This window comes from Dysidea avara, chromosome 8 (genome assembly GCF_963678975.1).
Source record: "Dysidea avara chromosome 8, odDysAvar1.4, whole genome shotgun sequence".
Taxonomy (NCBI): Eukaryota; Metazoa; Porifera; class Demospongiae; order Dictyoceratida; family Dysideidae; genus Dysidea; species Dysidea avara.
The window spans coordinates 8,511,567-8,532,948 of record NC_089279.1 but is presented as its reverse complement, the minus strand read 5'-3'; the positions used below and the strand labels follow the sequence as shown (position 1 = coordinate 8,532,948).

At 38.5% G+C, this 21,382-nt stretch overlaps 3 protein-coding genes across 6 annotated transcripts in view; 2 read left to right on the top strand and 1 right to left on the bottom strand.

Moving 5' to 3' along the window:
* Positions 1-345, top strand: part of LOC136265111 (uncharacterized) — a 1,564-nt gene extending 1,219 nt beyond the window's left edge. The window contains exon 4 of the mRNA XM_066059901.1: positions 5-345. Within this exon, the coding sequence (XP_065915973.1) occupies positions 5-244 (240 nt within the window). The 3' untranslated portion in view covers positions 245-345. The remainder of the gene's footprint in view (positions 1-4) is intronic.
* Positions 288-1,539, bottom strand: LOC136265108 (uncharacterized). Of its 2 annotated transcripts, XM_066059899.1 has the most exons (4): positions 1,428-1,539; positions 987-1,321; positions 834-932; positions 288-783 (listed from the first exon to the last, which is right to left on the bottom strand). In XM_066059899.1, the coding sequence occupies exons 2-4, from the start codon at positions 1,315-1,317 to the stop codon at positions 308-310; spliced, it is 906 nt and encodes a 301-aa protein (XP_065915971.1). In that variant the 5' UTR covers positions 1,318-1,321; positions 1,428-1,539; the 3' UTR covers positions 288-307. The 2 variants fall into 2 exon arrangements, with proteins under 2 accessions (XP_065915971.1, XP_065915970.1); XM_066059898.1 differs by having other exon boundaries at positions 834-1,321.
* LOC136265107 (DDB1- and CUL4-associated factor 11-like) lies at positions 1,503-21,382 on the top strand. Of its 3 annotated transcripts, none has more exons than XM_066059895.1 (18): positions 1,503-1,608; positions 1,691-1,926; positions 13,134-13,206; positions 13,780-13,878; positions 14,463-14,515; positions 14,569-14,772; positions 14,969-15,012; positions 15,077-15,140; positions 15,201-15,272; positions 15,327-15,384; positions 15,532-15,624; positions 15,683-15,775; positions 16,293-16,446; positions 20,447-20,559; positions 20,610-20,649; positions 20,942-20,994; positions 21,076-21,135; positions 21,186-21,382. In XM_066059895.1, exons 2-18 carry the CDS (start codon positions 1,718-1,720, stop codon positions 21,273-21,275), a joined length of 1,572 nt encoding a protein of 523 aa, XP_065915967.1. In that variant the 5' UTR covers positions 1,503-1,608; positions 1,691-1,717; the 3' UTR covers positions 21,276-21,382. The 3 variants fall into 3 exon arrangements, with proteins under 3 accessions (XP_065915967.1, XP_065915968.1, XP_065915969.1); XM_066059896.1 differs by having other exon boundaries at positions 1,505-1,632; XM_066059897.1 differs by having other exon boundaries at positions 1,532-1,643.

Sequence of the window (21,382 nt, the reverse complement as noted above, 5' to 3'; positions counted from 1 at the left end):
ATAGGGTTTCTACCATACAGTCAACAGTGTGGATAGGTTTAAACTAGAGACAGGAGTAGTTACGATTGACTACCTTCACGTTGAGCCAGGGAAGAGATACTACATTATAGCATACGGGATACAAGGCTCGGAGACTACTCCACCAGCTGCTAAAGTTGTTGCTGTAGAACGTCCAGGCTCAGGAAACAAAATTGGATCTTCAATTCTACTGATTTTGGCTCTCCTTGTGTTGGCTCTTATGTAAATAAATTAATCACATACGTACGTATATACCCAATCAAAACCAATTTACCCAAAAATAAACAATTTAATCTATATCTCTGTCATGTAATTCCTTTACCATGTTATATATGAGTAACTGTTTCTCTTCCATTTGAGCTTGTCTTCGTTGTATGCGATCAACGGTGTCCATCAGCTTTGTCATGTTGTCATCAAGATCATCCATTTTTCTCTGCCTGCGTTTTTTCTCCACAAATGGACTTATGTAAAACCAATAAATGCTTGTAGCAAAAATCACAAAAATGACAAAAGCTGATAACTTAGGATAAAACAGAAGACATTTCATCACCCAAAAGGTGTAATCCAGTCCCATTAACATCATTGATACAATCCAGAGGGGTCCAAACACAGCATGAAGCAAATAAACAGCCATTAAAAAAGATATAGCGGTAAAGATGGATATAAAACTAGCAATAATATAAGCCAGTATCAAACTTGTGATGAAGACAATTGTTGAAACCAATTGTGAAGGTAAAAAACTAAGTCCTTTAGTAATCAAATATTCTGTTAATGATTACACATAAACTTAAAACACTATAGATCATTTTACTCACGTGGTGTTAATGCTGTGGCTAGTCTAGTACCAAGAGCACCTAAAACAGCATCAACTTGGCCAGAAAGTGTACTTTTAACACCATCTATTGCTGCCCCAGCTGTAGTAGACCATGCATTACCCATGGTAGTTGTAACTGTGTTAAATAAACCACCTGTCATTTCTAAACTTGTTGTATCTTCTTCAACACATCCATCGTCATCACAAACTTTATTATCTTTATCATCATTGTCCTCACTAGTAAACATATTACTGATTGTATTGGCTCCGGAGGAGGCTGCTGACATCACACTGTCCCCAGCACTGCTGGCTACCCGGCCAGCCACTGATCTAAATGTACTCCAGTAATCTTCTCCTTCACCGTCACCATGTCCTTCTTCTACATCGTCTTCTTCCATACCATTTTGATCATATTGTGCGTTACAAAAACACACGAAAAAGACCACAACTAGCCAACGATGGTCTAAACAACTGAGTGACAGCATTTACCTGCAGCAAAACATCCATCATGTTTGAATACCGAAGCGCGGGAATTGTGGAATTGTATACATTTGTCACTTGGAAAATTATGTGTGCTCGTGTGTGCTTTATTTACCTTTTTATACAAAAAAATGTCTCACATTTCTTGATCGTCGTTGCACTAACCGGGTTATAATGTACTTCTTTTCAGGATCATTAAGGGGATTTACCCAATTGTCTAATTAAAGCGCACCATAATAATTTTGAAGGACGCAAGGAAGCCGGGAAAGCTTCTGCCGCGACATCTCACGTGTCAGGTAGTACTCCAGACTAGATTACTGGTACAGTGCGAGTATGTTACATTCAGAAAATCATATTGTTTTCCTATTTTTACTAAAGGCTACCCAGTGACTTGATAGGAAGTTAATGGGTGGCAGGATATTCAGATCACGGATGTCACGTACGGAGGTTAATACTCGGAGCGACACGGAGGAGGACGACGAGAGCTCGTGGTTTTACTCAACTATTGAAGAAGAGGAAGAAAACAATAATGGAGACGATGATAACGAGCATTATGTTACCGGGAGTGTTCAGAATATGTTGCGATATCTACTGCGCTACCGATTAATGTCCAGGTAGTTTGTGTGTACTACACTAGCTAGTTTTGTGTATTGTATAAATGTTGTTGCAACATAGATTATATATGGTTGCAGTAGTAGTATCACTGTTGATTTGTGCATTGTATTTAAACACAGTACACAATTATTCACACAGCATTTTTGTTCATTTTGGTTTATACCTTTCCTTGCCATGGTCATGTTTGTATTGTGCGTTTTGCATGTATGGTAACATGTGTTTGAAATTGCAATTGTGTGTTTTAAATATCCTAATGCTCTATCAGTGTTGATTTGTGCATTGTATTTAAACACAATTATTCACACAGCATTTTTGTTCATTTTGGTTTATACCTTTCCTTGCCATGGTCATGTTTGTATGAGCCTTATCCGCAATTACGTCACAACGCGAAAATAACGCAAAAATGGCGAAAAGTGTGGGGGCTAAGTGGGATACTTTGTATGGAAGGGATAACGTTTCGAGATGTTCCACGTGAAGAAAGCATGAGAAAACTCTGGTGAGGCTTATTAACTATCTTTCTATGTAGGGGCACGCATTTTCGTACTTCTCGAGTAGTCCTACGGTCTGTTTTTGGTTTCTTCCCAATGGCTCTCTGTACAAAAGGCCCCCACACTTTTTGCCATTTTTGCGTTGTGACGTAATTGCGGATAAGGCTCATTGTGCGTTTTGGATGTATGGTAACATGTGTCTGAAATTGCAATTGTGTGTTTTAAATATCCTAATGCTCTATCAGTGTTGATTTGTGCATTCATTGTGTGAGGTGAAACATATTGTGGTGGGCCTAGTTTTCTATTTTCCTGCAAGTTTTTATGAATAGAAAGCAATGAACGGAAGTGACATCATCACGACTGCCATATAAAGACTTCACACCAATTGGCCTTTTTTAATAGCTAATACTGCAGAAATGCTGAATAGAGCAATGATAGCAATAGGAAAGGGTCTGCTCCTGATAGGTGATCTGAGCCAATCAGGTAATTCCATTTCAGAATGCACGCAGAGAAATCTTTCACAAAACTGTGTGAGTTGTTGTTAGCTTTAGAAAACAGATTTCGACCTCCAATCAGCAGCATCTATTATTTGATTTATTGTAATTCCAACTGAAGCCACCGCAGAAGCTGAATGTGTCAGTATCTATGCCAATTAATTTAGCATGGAAACAATCATCTAACAACAACTGTAAAGAACCAACATTTTTATGACAGGGACTGTTAACACCCACAGTAGTTGATGCTAGAAGTGACTTTTTGTCAATTCCCATGTAGTATAGTGGTTTCTTGTTGTAGGCTCCCTAGGATACTCTCACAATTGTAGAGTATGCTTGCCTACAGGCTGACTTCATGAGTTGAGGATATGGATGAGTGGTAAACATTTAAAGAGCTATATTGTAGCCTTGATCTGCTAAAAAATTAAGTACATTACTTATAGAACCTGAAAGGGGAATTCTATTCCATTCACCACACCTGCGAGTCCATTAACCAGAAGAGCTGTGGATCTGTCTCTCCATGATGAGAGGTCAGGAACTGTAGCTCTCTCAAAAGGTGGTTGTTGGTGTATATAATCACTGTGGTTTTGGTGGTTCGCTGACATTTTGGCTGTATTGTGTCAAGGTGGATTGGCATGCAATATTCCTTGGAGGTGTGTTCCAAGCGTGTCAGTAGTTACTGCTTGATGGTCTGGTTTCCAAGTTGCAAAATACTGGGAAATGATAGACTGCGCTTACAACAAGTGTGTAGAGACAGATGGTTTATTTTCTGGAACAAGTTTTGTGTGTCTAACCTATTCTGGACTCCTAGTCTGCAATCATGCTTATGTAAGCCAAAACCTTGTAAAGTTGATTATATAGACAACCACCATTAATTTTGCATATATTTTAGAACGTGGCCATGTATTTGACAATATGTAGATGGATTCTAGCACTTTTGCATCAGTAGCACAATATGTATCCACACAACACCATACACTTGTGTAAAGATCTAGCATATTGTTACTGGCAATGGCTAGATATGTATTTAGATAAATACATATACCGTATGCCTCAAATTACACCCTGTCTCGTATAAACGCCTGGTCTCGTTTAGTTGCCGCGAGTATACAGCATCTTTCCAAAAATAAATGCCGGGTCTCAAATAAACGTCTAGTGCAGTCATTATTTTTAAAGAATTCCAGGTGGTGTTATAAACAATGAAATGTAGAATGTTTTATAGAGTTCCTTTTAAGCTTGAATCTGTGAAGTATGCTGAGGGAAACATCAAGGAGAGTCCAGGAAAGTACAACACCAAGGTATGTAGTTGACTCGTGAATGCTGATCAGGCATATAAACGTCGGTCGCCGGTCTCGTTCAGTAGTCAGGGTAAAAAGTTGCTTGAAAGAAATAAACGCCCGGGCCGTAATTCGAGACAATATGGTAATATACAGGAGACTTGATACTAATTGTGGCTGATGATATTGCTAATGGGTGATAAGTAATGACTAAGAATTAAAGTGCACTTTACAGTGAGCAAAGCATTTATCAAGTGCGTACGTCAGGATGGCTAAGTGACTTAGCTAACATGACATATGTTTACTAAAACCTCATAAGTGGAACATGTAGTTTGAAATATGTCTGTCTTGCAGTAGTGATAAATAGCAAGGATTATTGGCAGACACACAAAAACAGAGCAATTTTGTGGTCTGGCACTGCCTGCCCCTTTGCAAAAAGTAAGAAACCCCCTAAATATGCCCCTGTTCAATGTATTCATTGATGCCAAATTGTTATCTATGCTAGTTTGGGCAAAATACTGTGGTATTTTGTGATATATTTATTGAGTGCACAATGTTATTATAATCAAAATGTTGCCAAATAGTTCGGTATTCGTTTGTTAAGACATCCAAATACCTGGATACATTCGTTGCAGCCCTAAAGGAAAGCATCCATGAGGTTCCCTAGTTATTCTTCCAAAGGAGAGCTTTGACAGAGTGTAGACCCTCCCTTTTGAAGTACTACTGATTTCACATATCTGTTGATGTATATTTTAGGGTTTCATAACTGGTCTCTGATTGCCATCTCTCTTGGGTACTATCAAGAGTTCACAATATCGTGGTATACTGTGAAGTAGGATCCCTATTTGAGGGACAATCTGCTTCTGTAGGAGAGACTGAATGACCATAACTCATGAGTCAAGAGGTTTCCATATCTGCTAGTATGGGGTGGTTTAACTTATAAAGGTCTGATTGTGGTGAAGGTGCTGTGAGGAATATGCTTCTCTGAGTTACCTGGATCCATGGTGGATCTTCCAAGTGTAGGGAGAGAGATGTGGTATGGGCAGGCCTAGCCCAGAATTGTGAACTGGGAGTTGTAGTAGTACTAGTTGAGGCATGTGTTAGTGATGTGTTCAATAGTGTCTGATGCCCTCTTATGAAGTGTGACCTATGACACTTGTTGATAGAATATTGTTAACACTGTGGTGTGTACTAAGCTCTGACACTTATGGGCTTAGGTTGGTGTTTCAACACCATGGCTTTCCTTGTTTTAGACCCTATACACCTGTCCTTTGAAGAGTGGTGCAGAGGATTGCAGAATGTGCAGAAAGCCTATCATGTGTTACCAGACATTTTCAGTTTCAATTCTGAATCACTGTAATAGTAATAGTAAAGGCTTTACAGTGCAACACAATAGGGTACAATTACAGTATTAATTATTAGTTACTTAAGTTACACTGATGGTCTGCTAGCAACCTGTGCTAGCAGCCAAGTACAAAACAAAGTGTACATTAGTTAACTATTTATATTAAAATTAGGGGTAGTAGCAATATTACAACAATTATAGCAAGGGCAGCGGAAGTGATATGTACATGACTTGTTAGGGTTAAAGTGTTCAGCAAAATGGTTCCAGAGGTGATCGTAAATCAGTGACTTGATTGTGTTGAGGTGTAGATCAATGTTGATTGGGGGGAGAGTATTCCAAAGTCTAGGGAGTCGATTAAAATAGAAATTACGAGTTTTATTGTTGCGTGAGTAATTGTGTAACAATATGTGGGTTGTAGCTGATCTAGTCCTGCTGGTACTAAAAGATACATAATTGAAGATATTAAAGTGGAGATTTGGCTGCTTCAAAGATTTCACAAAGAAGAGAATAGCATAAAAATCAAGCATATACATCAAAGGAAGGAGTTTCAATTTAAGTAAACGAACTTTGTAATCTGAAGTGTAATCATTTAGAATATATTTAGTGGCTCGCCTTTGTACTCTCTCAAGTATAGTAGTGTCTTTTATTAGATGTGGATTCCATAATTGTGAACAATAAGTAAGTTGTGAGCGGACAAGTGCTAAATATAGAGATCTTTTAGCTTCCACTGGCTCAGATCCACCAAATGTTCGTCTCAAGAGTGCCAGTGATCTATATGCCTTGGAGCAGATCATGTTGTAGTGGTTATTCCAGGATAGATCACTTGACATTTGTATTCCAAGATCTCGATGTTCACTTAGATGTTGCAATATATTCGACTCAATGTGGTATGATGTTGATGACCTGTAGTTAAAGCTAAGAAACACACATTTTGAAATTCCAAAATAGAGTTCATTAGTAATACTCCAGTTGAAGAAGGAATCCAAATCCTTCTGTAAAAGCACACTATCTGAAAGTTGAGATATGATTTTCAATAGCTTTGTGTCATCTGCAAACAAAAAAGGTTTTGAGGAAGTAACCTCTGATGGCAAATCGTTCACATAGATTAAAAATAATAGAGGGCCAAGGATACTTCCTTGTGGAACCCCGGACAACACTGGTAAAGTGTCAGATAACGTGTTGGTGATACGTACACAGTGTCTACGATTGGTCAAGTAATTTTTGAACCATTGCCATAAAATTCCACTGATACCTATTTTCCACAATTTAGAAAGTAGTTGGCTATGTTGAACCATGTCAAAAGCCTTTCGAAAGTCAAGGTATATAACGTCGACTGGTGACCAAGTGAAATTGCTTCGTAGATGTAGTTGAGGAATAATAGGAGCTGTTGAGTTGTGGATCTACCCTGAATAAAGCCAAATTGAACAGAGGAAATTGTCCTGAGCACATATTCACTAACATTATTATAAATCAGTCTTTCCAATACTTTAGAGATGTTAGATAACAGGGATATGGGACGGTAGTTATTAACTAATGAACAATCATTTGATTTGTGAATAGGAATAATTATATGAGTTTTCCACTCTTGTGGTATATATCCTGTAGATAAACTTAGGTTGAACAAATAACATAAAGGACGAGACAATGACATTGCACAGTGTTTAAGTACTCTGGGTCCGATGCCATCAATGCCAACTGCTTTAGAGGTATCTAACTGAGAGAGAGCCTCAAAAACTTCAGCTTCAGTAACAGTAAGTGAGCACAAAGAATTGAGCTGCTGTTGGGTATCATCATAGTTGGGAATTGGATGAGATGGTTTGTTAAATACTGAATGAAAGTAACGATTAAATAATTGAGATTTTGATTCATCACAACTAGCTGTTGAGGTATCCAAATACACTATAGGTGGAATTGATTTGGTTTTAGATAAGTTTCGTATGTGACGATAAATCACTGGAGTAGGACCAAAGGCGAAATTGTTGATAAGGGAAGTTTCATACTATGCTTTGGCCTGCATAATGCTCTGTTGAAAAACTTCTTCCAATTGTTTAAGACGGGATAAGTTGTGGGCGGTGGGTGAGCGTCTATATGTTCTTCTGCGGGTACGCAAGCACTTCATTTGGTGTCGAAGATTACTATTGAACCACACAGGGTACTGTGAGTGATGTGACTGATACACAGGAACAACCAGGGATATGGCATCGGTTATGACTGAACTGATAATGCTCCACGCAGATTCAACATCTGTTTCCTCAAAATACTGTAAATGACATGAATTAATTATATACTGTTCCATTCTGCTAAAATCAGCTTTAGAGTAGTCATAGGAATAATAAGTAGCCTTTGGTGGTGCCGGTAAAGTAGACAGGCATATATGAAAAGTAATTATGAAGTGGTCAGAGAAGATGATAGTATTGTGAGGATTAACGACTACATCATACACTAATTCATCGCTGTTTGTAATAATAAGGTCAAGTATGTTGCCTCCAATATGGGTAGGTTCTTCGATTAATTGACTAAGGTTGTAATCAAATACAAGGTCGCAAAAATAATTCGAGGCCTGAGATCCTCCCGATAGAGTTTCCCAGTTTATGTCAGGAAAATTAAGATCACCCAGAATAATATATAGAAGATGTAATTAGGAATAACCCTTTAATATAATCAAAAATAGGTTGCGTATGTTCTTGCATTAAATTTGGGGGTAGGTAAATGACACAGAGAACAGTTTGATGAGCCGTGTTGACAAGACTGTTACAATTTCTAAATTACCAGGAGACGGTAAAAGTTTACTTGGTAGAGAGTCTTTAACAGCAAGCATGACCCCACCTCCTCTAGATCCACGGTCCTGACGATAAATATTATAACCTGTAGGTAGGATCTCATTGTTGAAAATAGACTCAGTAAGCCAGGTTTCTGTGAGGGCAACAATTTGAAAATCCACGGAGTACACATAGCTTTGAAAATTGTTGAGTTTATTCACTATACTTCTAGCATTAAAAAGACATGCCTTCAATTCAGTTTTAGTACTGCAACTATCAGATACCAAATAATTGCCTGAATTTGGTGTAGCAAAATTGGAACTAGGGTTTATATTCAGGAGTGATAAATTTTGAATTTGTTGTATGTATGTAGAGTTTGTGCTATTGGATAGTCAATTTGAAGCTGCATCCATCTGGACAGTAGAGTCACCAGCAGTGTAAGAGGACTTACAGAAGTTGGAGTTCTGGACAAAGCCATAGGGTTTCTTGTTAAGATATAAGGTATTGCCACGCATCATAATATTTTTCCGCTCAATTCCATCATTTATTAGGGCTCGTCTTTCTTTTAGGAGAATATTATTGATTTCACGCTCATCTTTGGTGAGGTCTGGTTTGATTGATATTTGAGAACTCTTGATGGAGGCTCTATTTGAGAGTACTAGGGTGGCATCAAACATTCTGAGGAATTTAACTAGTATTGGTCAAGGTTTTGAAGCATTCTGTCTGAACTTCCCAACCCGGTGGAAATCTTTGAATGAGGCAGCTGTAAATGATGAGTCTATGCTTGATATTGTTTTTAAGATTTTACCCAGGTCATGTTTTTGGCGATTAATTCTAGACATTTCTGATGGGGGTTCTTCTACACCAAAAACAACAATGTTGAATTTTCTGTCTGATGTTACTGGAATTTGTTTAGGTGCTTCAGTTGGCAATAAAGGGGGTGCGTTGGACTCAGAAACTTTACTGGCATAAGTATTTTGCTTAGATTGAGGAATCTGATCAGTGTTGGTGGTAAGCTTGACTTCAAGATCTTTTACTCTTTTTGATAATGAATTTTGTTGATGGATTTCATCTTCCAGCTTGGTAATTTTGTCTTCAAGGGCGTTTTGCTTATCTTGCACTTTGTTGAAAAACTTTAGAGCCCCGGTGACTTTTGGACGACAAGTAGTGCAAAAAAAACATAATATTAGGTGACGAGTCACTGAGTATACTATACGCCTCGTCGGATATACCAGCACATTGGTTGTGCTCCCACTGGTAACAGAATTCACATAGCTGGCCGGCCATTGTCTTCAATTGTTTCATCACACGAGATACATATGGTATTTGACTCACTTGCTGTACTGTCTTGTCTTTGGTTTTCTTTGTTGGAGGAGTGCCACCAGTAGGTCTGTCATGTTTCGGCAGCATTGCACACGGGAAAGAGTACTGGTACGTGACTTTGTTCCTTGCCTACGTTGGAATAGCAATACAGAGACACAAATAACCTTAGGAGGTACCGTTAGACGAAGGTTTTGACCACGGTACAACAGTCATTTTGCAAGCCTTCGTCTCGCGCAATTCATTCACTCCGACCCCAATTAGTCGAAAGAAATATTCTGTATAGTGAGTCACTGTATAGTGAGTCACTGTATAGTGAGTCACTGTATAGTGAGTCACTGTATATTTAGTTATTCAGCACTCCCAATATTCACTGTAAATAGCTAGGTAAATGACATGAGTTGTGAGAGGAACAGAACTGCTGCCTACTCCTTAGATATTCACTGGAGGATTGTATATCAAGTGATAGGACTAAGAGAAGCACACAAAGATGTAGCTGAACACTAAAACGTGAATTCTTCCACTGTTCATAGAATTAACAAACAGGAGATGTAAGTAAGAGCAAATATTCTCCAAACATATAGGTGTAATAAAGCTGTTAGACATTGGGAAGTACTACATCCTAGACCTAGTAATTGAGAGGCCTGGAATCTACCTCAGAGAGATCAAGGAAGAATTATTTCCAGCTACAGGCATAGACATCAGTGAAGGTAGAATTTTTCGTCACTTGGAAGAATGGGGGCTTATAAGACAGAAGATGGCAGTGACTGCAACTCAACAGAATGATCTACTGAGAGCCCAGTATTTGATAGATATATCTATTTTCAGCAGTCACCCAGAATTTTTTGTCTTCATTAATGAGATCAGATAAATGAGACCAAAGGCGTAAACTTTCCTTTAGCATGAAAGGTAGCACTCCTACTATACACTCCTACTATACATAGGTTTTTGTGTTTGTGGTTTTTGTTTAGAGGTTAGCATGTTTCTGCTATAGCAGCTATGACATGTGATAGAATTGTGGATTTTACAACTTGTGCAAGGGGAGTTACAGCAGATGTATTTGACAGATTTTTATCTGATGTTTTGTTGCCCCACTTACAGCCTTTCAATGGAGTCAATCCCATATCAATCCATGTAGCATTGTAGTTTTAGACAGTGCCATGATACACCATGCAGGAGACACCATACAAGACTTGGAGCAGGCAGGGTTATCGGTGTACTATCTGCCACCATATAGTCCAGATCATAACCCAATAGAGGAAGCCTTTAGTGAAGTGAAGTCTGTGCTTAAAGCAAATGAAGAGAATTGGGATAACTTTGACGTTGAAACCGCAGTTTCAGCAGCATTTAATTGTATAATTAATGAAGACTGTAAAACTTGGGTGTTACGTTGTGGTTTTGAATATATGACTACACATGCACACGCATATGAACATACATGCCATCGTAGCTACTCCACAAACAAAAAATCAACAAATTAACAACTTGGTTTATATATAGCGTTTATAAGGTTTATTTACCCAATCCTCTCAGCATAATATTATGTAGTACAGTACTTTTCCTCTTCAAACTCTTCCTTTGACAACACACTGTCTTCATAAAGCTCCTTTGCTTTCTATTGATGAAAACTTTTCATCCATATCATGCCAGTTTCTCTCAAAGTGAAATCGCTCTTCTTCCTTGGGTTGACAAAGCAAACCAAGTAGGTGTATTTAGATGGGCTTAAAGATGAACTCACGCGTGGAACAATGGCACTTGATTGTGGTAGAGTTCCCATTGATAGCAATAAGTTAGATAAACCCATTTGTAGATTTCCTGTTGAAACACTGGTAGGGGTTCCCGCCATTTCACTTGTAACCATAGCTCCTAGGACATGCCTACAAGTAAATAGGTCAATATGGTGTATATACGGTATCCATTGTAAGAATTGCAAACATTCCGCATCCTCTATACACATTGATGCTTTAATTTCCAAAGCATGAAGGTAATGTTGTGGAGTCTGTTAGTAAAGTTACAGTGAGGTTTTCCTGTCTGAGGGATCTTATATTTCTTATTTCCTTAGCCCCTGTGACTGTAGAGAAGGCTGCTGGTAGCTTGAAAACTGTGGCTTCCTCAGGTTTCTGATGGCCTCCATATGATCTTTTGTTGGAATAAGTCCCCAAGCAAGAGGAGTGTAAAGTTGTTTAATCTGCTACCAGTGGAACTGGCTCCTTGTTCAGACAGGAGGAGGCCTTGAGGCGATGTTCGACTGAGATGTGAGTCGAAGCATTTCCCAGGAGTTTCAGGTCTTGTTGTGCAGGCTCTGCTGTATCCCTGAAGTTTACAGATCCTGACCTAGCAGACTCCATCATATTCAACAGAGGGTATGGCTGCAAATCCTTGAAGGCCAGCTAAGTTTCTGTCCACTGCCTTTGTGTCAGATGATATTCTTGACTGAATAGAGAGGTCCAACTTGGGAACCTAGCAAACAACCTGATGCTAATAATACAAACTTAGTAAAACAACAGTAAATTAATATTCTAAACCCTAATTGAATACTGCTCCAGCCCCCCTTCCCCCTGCTACCTCTATCATACGGCTGCAAGATGCAGGTAGATTATTATTGAGGGCTTATATTTCCCACGCTTGGAGTTTGTGATGAAGTGTAGTTCGGAAAGATGTTTCTTGTACGCTTATATGGTAAAATGTTTCCTTTACTCTCTGATTTAGGCCATCAAACTCAACTGTTGAATATATTCCAGTTGCCACCTCATCGAGCCAGTTTAACAGATTATCAACAGAAGCATCTGGAATAGCACCTAGAGCAACACATGTACACATAATTAAATATCATATAGTCTTGTATAACATGCAAGGCTTGTGTTTTGCGCAAAAAAATTCTCCGTCCTTGTCATTCCTTCACAATGACTAGCGATTCTTTCTCTCCTACCTGCAACTTTTCAAATATAAGTACTTAACATCTTTAAGCAGAGTGTAGGAGGTCCTGCAGAACTTCAGCACTTGTGCTGCAATGCAAGCTTTGGCGGAGTGAGAGCAGCAGAGAGAAGTTATGGATGAGTCTTGGGAATGATTCCATTGATGGTGTGAGTGCTACTGACAACTGCTTCGGTGTTTGCTTCGATTTGAAGGCATTATCACTTGCTACTTGCTAGCTGAAGCAAGACAAAAAAACTGATTGGTGTTAACATGTGCCAGTACTTATATGGCAGTCATGAATGATGTCACTTGTTTTAATGTTTATATAGCTTCGCAGATCATGTGTGTTTGCGGAAATAGGGACAGTATTCCAGGGAAATAGAGGCAGTGTGACTTACGTTATGACGGGTATGTGTTTGTCTGGACCTTGACCTGGACAAATGTGATCTGGTTGGCTGATATCCGTATCAGTCAGCACCTGCCATACTATGTCACATAATAAGTAGCACATATAGTCTCTACATTGTAGTATACTACTCCTACTATGAAATATGCACAACCTCATCTGAGTATAACCATGTGTCACTCATTTGATGTGTTGATCTAGTGGTGCAGGTGAACAGTGGGATTGCTCTGAAGAGGATAAAACTGGTCAAATACAATCTATTAGCAAGATGGATGTAAGTAGCGGTATATAGTATATTGTAAAATGTTGTAGCTGGAAAATGGGTTGTTAGTCAAAGAATCTTGCATGGTGTTGACATTTAGCTGTGTGTTTATACTCATGTTAGAGTTCACACAGTTATATAAGTTTAAGAAAATCACTTTTATGCATCTGCTTGTACTGTGAAGTATCAAACTCTTTTCCTATAGCAAATTTTAGGTCCTACCCTTACAAAAGTTTTTTTTTTGTTACGCCATGACGTATTGCCTGTGAACTTCCCACTACAGCAACATGATTACAGGCCTGTTGTGGCTACAATCACCTGAATATGCCACAAGCCTGTTATTAACACTATAAAATAGGTTACAAGCTCAGTCCTGTTACATAGCAGGCCTGTAATCTGCTTTTATATGTGCAACTGGCCTGTATTACATTTTAGACAGGCCTGTATTGAAAACTGGTGTGGGGTGAAAATGTTTAAATCGTGCATTTCAAATCCCACAATGAAACGACACTTTTTTGCAAATACAACCTACATAGTAGTCTGAAACAGTTGATCAACTGTCTTACAGGATTTTTTCTCTTACAGACGGGCTGTGACCTTTACAGACAGGTGCAGCTGGACACTGGACAGAGGTCGTTGTCATCAAATCATGCCCCTAACAACATAATGCAGCAATTACAACAGGTGCTGTACGTAAATATTTAATGTGCCATGGATGTACATTAGAGATGCAACGATATATCGCATATCGTATCATTTTAAGACAATATCGCTGCATCGATACAAAGTCAAACCATATCAATATATCGCGTATTGTGATATATCGACATATTGTGGCTGTTAACATGGCTGACCATCAAATTATTGTACATTTTGGTTAAGCTGAATAGTACGTAATGCTTCTCACAAAAAAAGCTCAATATTTTCATCAAAAAAATGACATAGACCATTGTTTAGACTCCACTTTGTATCGTGCAATATATCACTGTATCGTGATACACCAGAGGCAATATATCGATATGTCTACACACTGTATCGTTGCAACTCTAATGTACATATCCTCTATATGGAATCTTTGAATGATGTTACAGATGACACAGACAGAATATAAGTTTGTTAGATAGTGGACACGAAAGCTAGTATATAAATACATTGGAGTATAGTTACACAAGCTGAGTTGCACATGCTGCATGTTACTTAAGGGGCACTTTTAATACAGGAAAGTTTTCAAAGCATCTATTATCTGTTCTGTTTTTCTCCCACAATAGCGACAGTATGGTAGTTACAGCAAAGAGGCAGAGTGTGCCAAATACTCCTACTAGTGGGTTGATATACTACACTTTGTTACTCTCATGTACACATTTTCTCCTTCAGTTCATTACCCCAATATTGTCACCATGTTGATCACTATGGTTACCGGCTGTTTTGTGGCATCCACTCACTGGATGGCTCACTATTTGCTTGTGCTTCACAAGATCAGAATATTCACCTATTTGATACTGCCAGTGAAAAATATCGACTGGTGAAAACTCTTTTAGCACCAGAAGTTGGGTGGAGTGTATTAGATTTGTGTTTTAGGTGAGGATTGAATCCTACACTGTATCCTATAGGGGGCTATTTTCTTTATAATGACACGTGTACCAGTTTATTGTTGGAGTATATAAACTAACAAACAAAAAACAGTGTTCTTCACATGGAAATGTTTCTTCACATGGAAATGGTCCTACTTCTATTCAGAACTATGTATAAGTTACCGTGCTGTTTTATTCTATAGCCCAGATCAGTGCTATTTGATCTATTCCACTTGGTCTACAGAAGGTATGTACATATGTACCAATTTCCACACAACTATCATTATTGTATTAACTTTTCTATCCTTCAGTGTTGATATGTAATCTCCATGATAACAGTCAAGAAGATGGCCACTTTGTTCCATTGGACCTTAGGTAATAACTCAACCCATCCTGGCCTAGTCTCTGTAGCTGGCATAATGTTCCATTCTGTAGGCCTGATTGTGAGGGTAATTTTGGAGTGTTTGCTGTGAAATTTTCTTGCGATGGTCGAGATGTACTAGCAGCGTAAGTGATACACCCGAAATTTAAAGTGATATAAGCTTCAATCTGTTCATTTAGTTCCAACGATGGATGTTTGTATATCTACAACAGAGAACGGAATGAACTAGGACTGAGGGTATGTATACATGTTGTGTACTGTATATTGGGTAGATTGTAGTGGTGTCCTCAGTTTTAAATGTCAGTCATGTAAACAAGCCACTGTAGTCAATGTGGTTGCTTGGACAAGTATGTACTGTAACTATTGACTATTTTCATTGGACAGATTATGGCACATGAAGATGACATCAACTCAACATGTTACAGTGGAGAAGCCTCACAACTCATATACTCTGCTGGTGATGATGGACAATGCAAGGTGAGAGGTCACCCCTCATTCCATCTTTAGCCATGTAGTTGTCATTGTTATCATGAAGGTGTGGGATCCTCGAACTGTGAGGAATTGTCGTGCCACTCCAGTTGGCATCTTTGCTGGTCATAAAGATGGTATTAGTCATGTGGAGTCTAAGGTATATAAACTGGATAATGGGCAATTGGAATGACTTTGCTCTGTTCAAAATTCCCGTTTAATATGTCCTTGCCCTACTGTACTTCCCACAGAGTCCTTAGGTGTCTCTAGATATTGAACAGTACAGAGCAACGGTCACCTTTCTAAACTGGGCATTGTAAAAATCTGCCCACCTAATGTGTGTAGCCACCAGTTTACGAAATATTGGCCCTAAGACTTTAATTGTATCATCAGCAATCAATTTAGAAATGCACCATTACATGCACAATGTTATCCTTCCCTGGTATCAAAACTACTATCTGGGGAGTGGGGTGGGGTGGGGTAGCATGTATAGTACAAAGTAAAAAAATAGTTCACGCATTGTCCATAGAGTTGCAAAGTGAATACCATATAGCAGGTAATTTTTTAAAGGATTTATTTTTAGAGAGGCTCTTTTCTTTAAGAATGAATTACCAAGACCTGCTGTTCTTCAAACGTGAATGCACTTGCAATTAAAGCTTTCGTTGTTTCTGTTCCAGGGAGATGACCGATATTTGATCACCAACTCAAAGGACCAGACCATCAAGTTGTGGGACCTGAGGATGTTCAGTGGTTGTTCTGGAATTGAACGCACCAGAAAATCAGTATCACGTCAGTACTGGGACTATCGGTGGCAGGATGCTCCACAAAAATGTATGTCTTATTCAAGTTGTGTTCTTGTTAGGATAGAAGGGCAAGTGTATTTTAGGATGCTTATTGTGAACAAACAAATCACACGCATGCCCAGCTCGAAATATTGCACATATACCATGCATGTTACATGAGGATCTCCTAAACATACATGTTCTCAGTATTAAATACATGCATAACATACATGGATTTCGGACACTTTTCCTACATGTTACATGTTTGTGTCAACTGGCATACATGTAACACGCATGGTATATGTAGTTGCCAAGTTTCAATTTGTACTTATAATCTAATGACCAAGTGTCAGTTTTCATTGTGGGATTCTACATGCACCACACCAACATGCATGGTACATGCATGGCAATAGAAGGCCTACTTTATTCTGCGGACTGGAGTCATGGACTGGACTGGACTTGACTTGCAGATTGAGCTGAAAACTGACTTTCTAGAAGTAAACGGTCAATCTCTTGCAATGCTGGAGAGACGCCTATTTTTGAGCTACGCTTACGATTGCTGATGATATCAGTTCTCTTGTTGATGAAACACGGCGAAAATAACTCGTGCACTAATTAATTAAAACTGTACAGGTATACTAGCACAACAGGCTATCTATCATGGAGGGCAAGTGCGGGCCATATCAAGTAGCTCATTAAGTTTAAGTTACATGAGTTAGGCGCGGACATTGTACCAATATGTTCGAATACAGCAGACGAGAATCATGTGAACAGTCACGCTTTAATCGAGGTGGCCTACAGGGCTTTAGGAAAAGCAGACCACTCAAGCATGGGTGGTCTGTAACATAGAGTTTGAACGCCGTCACAGATCTAGGCATGCAGTGAATGCCTTAGCTACTATACCATAATATGGAAGGACTACTGGGACTATAGGGACGAATCCAAGAGAGAATGACCCACACTTGTTGATGTGATTCTCGTCTGCTGTATTCAAACATATTGGTACAATGTTCGTTGAACTTAACGAGCTACTTGATTTGGCCCATGATTTCCCTGTTGTGCTATAGTTACAGTGAGTGTATACCTATACAGTTCAGCAGTTGGGCTATAGTCTTCTAATTAATTCATAGTACATGAGTTATTTTTGCCGTGTTTCATCAACAAGAGAACTGAGATTATCAGCAGTCGTATGCATAGCTGAAAGATAGGCATCTCTCCAGCATTGCAAGAGCTAGTTTACTTCTAGAAAGTCAGTTTCCAGCTCAATCTGCACGTCGAGTCCAGTCCAGTCCGTGAGTCCAGTCCGCGGAATAAAGTAGGCCACAATGGAAGGTGGGCATTGCATGCATGCATGTCTCCCTCACTGTAGCATGTATGTTGCATGATACATGCACCTCACATACACAGAACACTCATGTTACAGTGAACATACATGGAGGTTGCATGGTACACGCATGTAACATGCACCATATTTCGAGCTGGAACTGTATTGAGTCTCAAGCCCCAATAATTAAATCAATTGTAGTGAGTTTGTGTAATTGGGGGAGAGGGTGGATATAGACATTTTCAGTTCAGTGGGTAGCGACCATGGCATAGTGTTCTATTTGGGTACATTGACACTATTGTGTTTGTAAGAGCCTTTAAGTGCTATAATACTCTTCAGGCAAGGGACAAAATTTCTGAATGTATAATATAACTTTAGTTTACATATACAGTAGGACCTACATTATCTGAATACCTGTGTACCAGTTCAATTATAAAAGTGTTCAGATAAATGAATTTGTTCAGATAAATGAAGCCCATTCATTTATATAGAATTCTGTTCAACTACTCTAATAGAACATACCCTTACTCTGATAGAACGTTAACCTAATGACGAAATACTCTAATAGAGCAGTCACTTATACTGTTCAGATAATCAAGGTCCTATTACAGGATTGCCATGAATTTTATGAATATAATCATCCTTTTTTTACATATTTACAGGGAAATAAGCCATTTCATTTTAATAGGGCCTAAGGTATACAATCAGACTAATTACTGATGATGTAAGTGCTGGAGTACATTCTTCTGTGAAAATACTCCAAGCCTCAATATAGGCTCAATACATTTTTGACCATTTTTAAAACTCTGTGGTTGCGTGTATATTCAAATAAACAGTGTACTATTAAATAGATTAAAGCCTACCCTACACACTGGTGATGGTCTGGGATTAATCTGTCAAGGCAATCTTGTGTAGTGAAGCAACAAAGTTAATTGGTTTTTTGAACTAATAATGCTAGCAATATTGTGATTAGTAAGTTCGCTTCTACCTAAAATGTTAATTTTCATTACAAAGAAGAGTCCTTACCAGTTTATTGTACTTGGTTGTACTTGGTAAACTTATCTCTTTGCACAAATCACATATATCAATAGCACTTTTTGACCAAAAAACCAAGTCAGCACTATCACTTCACTACTCAGGATTGCCTTGACCACTACTAGCATGTAGGGCAGGCTTTGGTCTATTTACTAGTACATTGTTTGTTAGGATATACGGTATGGTTACACAACCACAGAATTTTAAAAAGGGCTAAAATGTACAGGAGCCTATGGGAGTTTGTAAAACATGGAATACGGATAACGGAATTGCATAATAGGCAAACCTTATCTTTTGCAGATTGTACAAATAGTTATATGCTCTATAGTAATTATACTTTATTTACACTTTGCAACAGCTCTGCATAGCACGCCATGGCGATGGATAAACAGCAGCTGGGCGAGCATTAAATAGGACGAGCACACAACCAATCATCCTAGAACGATCTACCTTCGCTAAACTTACTTATCTATACTCCTTAGTTGATATAGCTACAAATCGCTAAGACCTAGTTCTACTCTTAGGTCAAACTAGCTGCCCTTCATGTGCATACAACCGAATTTATTAGAGTCACACCATCGAGTTAGTGGAGTTCTAGAGGAGGTTGGACGTGCTTTAAGCGTTACTTAAATGCATTCTTTGTTTGGTATTTCACATGACCCTCAATAGTCACAATACTAAACTGAAAAACGATGGGGTTCACTGGGGTTCGTTAGATATTCAGATCGTCCTTCACGTAAGCTTCAAGTCAATGTACTTTGTTTTCTAAAAGCAATCTAGATTTGGGGTGGAATTAATAGATTGCGATTTGATGCATACAACTTCACCAGACTTGTCACGTACGTTTTCTATGATGAAACAACAAGCCTTCACAGCATTACTCTGAGATCGCTGTATTACCCTCCTCAGTAAAACAGATTTTGTGTAATTTATTTTATTGGCGCTTTAAACTCTGGCTTTTTTACCAGCTTAATCGGTGGGGTTGACTGGGATTTATCACGCCGTTAGATTTAGAAATACATAAGCTTTCAAATGCACTATAGTTTTAATAAAATTGTCTTGAAATGAAGATTTTCAAATGAAAATGTACAGCTCACGTGAACCCGTTCAACCTCGGAGTTCAGTCTTGAGTTCAGTAGGGAAGTCCAATGGTTGTGTTTGTCTTTAAATGGATTTCAAAACTGTTCAGGTTTAAATCAAGAGTGTAGGTATGTAAGTTTAGTGAAGGTAAATCGTTCTAGGGTGATTGGTAGTGTGCTCATTCCATTTAATGCTCGCCCAGCTGCTGTTTATCCATTGCTGTAGTGTGCCATGCAGAGCTGTTACAAGGTAAATAAAGTATAATTACTATAGAGCATATAACTATTATGTACAATCTGCAAAAGATCTTATTCCGTTATTCTGCAATTCCGTTATTCCATATTCTGTATTTTACAAACTCCTGGACTCTATTGAGGTTGTGGTATTTTGGTTGACATAATGTACTCCAGCATTCAATTAAGAAACCATATTTAATGAATACTACGCAAAATGAAAAGGGCTATTTCATCCCTCTTATAATGCCCTCTTATAATGATCTTCAGCTATCCAAAAATTCACATTTTTATCATTTCCTGGGAACAACGGGGTTCAGATAACTGTGGTCTACTGCTAAATACACTATGTCGTAACAATTTGTTCCCCTGTTCAGTCAGGAAGTGTGATAAACTAGCTGGTGATGCATCAGTGATGACATATAAAGGACATCGTGTACTACAGACTGCCATCAGGTGTAGGTTCTCTCCCACAGTGACTACTGGAAATGTGAGTGATTATCTTATAACTGTTGTACGTAACCATTACTCTCTCCTTAGCGATACATCTACACTGGTTCAGCTGGTGGCAGTGTAACAGGTGAGTATGTCCTGGCTGTATTCCTAGTGCTAATTGAAGAATGGTCATTTCCTCGACCACTTTCATTTTATCAACCATGCCATACGTATATCTAGTTTAGGGTCTGGCTATACCAGGCCACCATATATCCATGTAATTTGTCACAAAAAAAATGTGGTGCGTTTCTGTAGAAAAGTCATGTTTTGAGATAGGTACACTTTTCATTCACATCAATCATTTTATATTGGCTAGTTAGTTTCTTATGTCAGTGGTTAAGTATTGTGTAACATTTATCAGTTACGATTTCTCGTAGTGTATGATATCTTAACTGGAGAAATTGTAAAGAGACTCAAAGAACCAGGATCAGTATCCTTAAGTGTTCACTGTAGAATGTTATGTAGTTACCTTTTGAAGTTGTCTTGTTGTATTCCTTGACTTGTGTCACAGCAAGTTCTGGTTAGAGACGCTTCATGGCACCCTTATCGTCCTGAGCTTGTATCAGTATCGGTGAGTTAGTATGAACCTTGTCTTTCTCTGTGACTATTTGTTGTTGTTAGTGGGATGGTATAATGAGACTATGGGATACCAACCAGCAGGATGTGTTGTGTAGTGGAGATTCATGTAGAAGCCATGACAATGAATTATAAGTAGTTTTGAATAAATGTAATTTATTATTTGTTTATATCTGTATTGTACAAACTTGTATGTCTGTTTATTTAGTAAGTGTGAGTGTGTACAGTTTTATGATATGTAA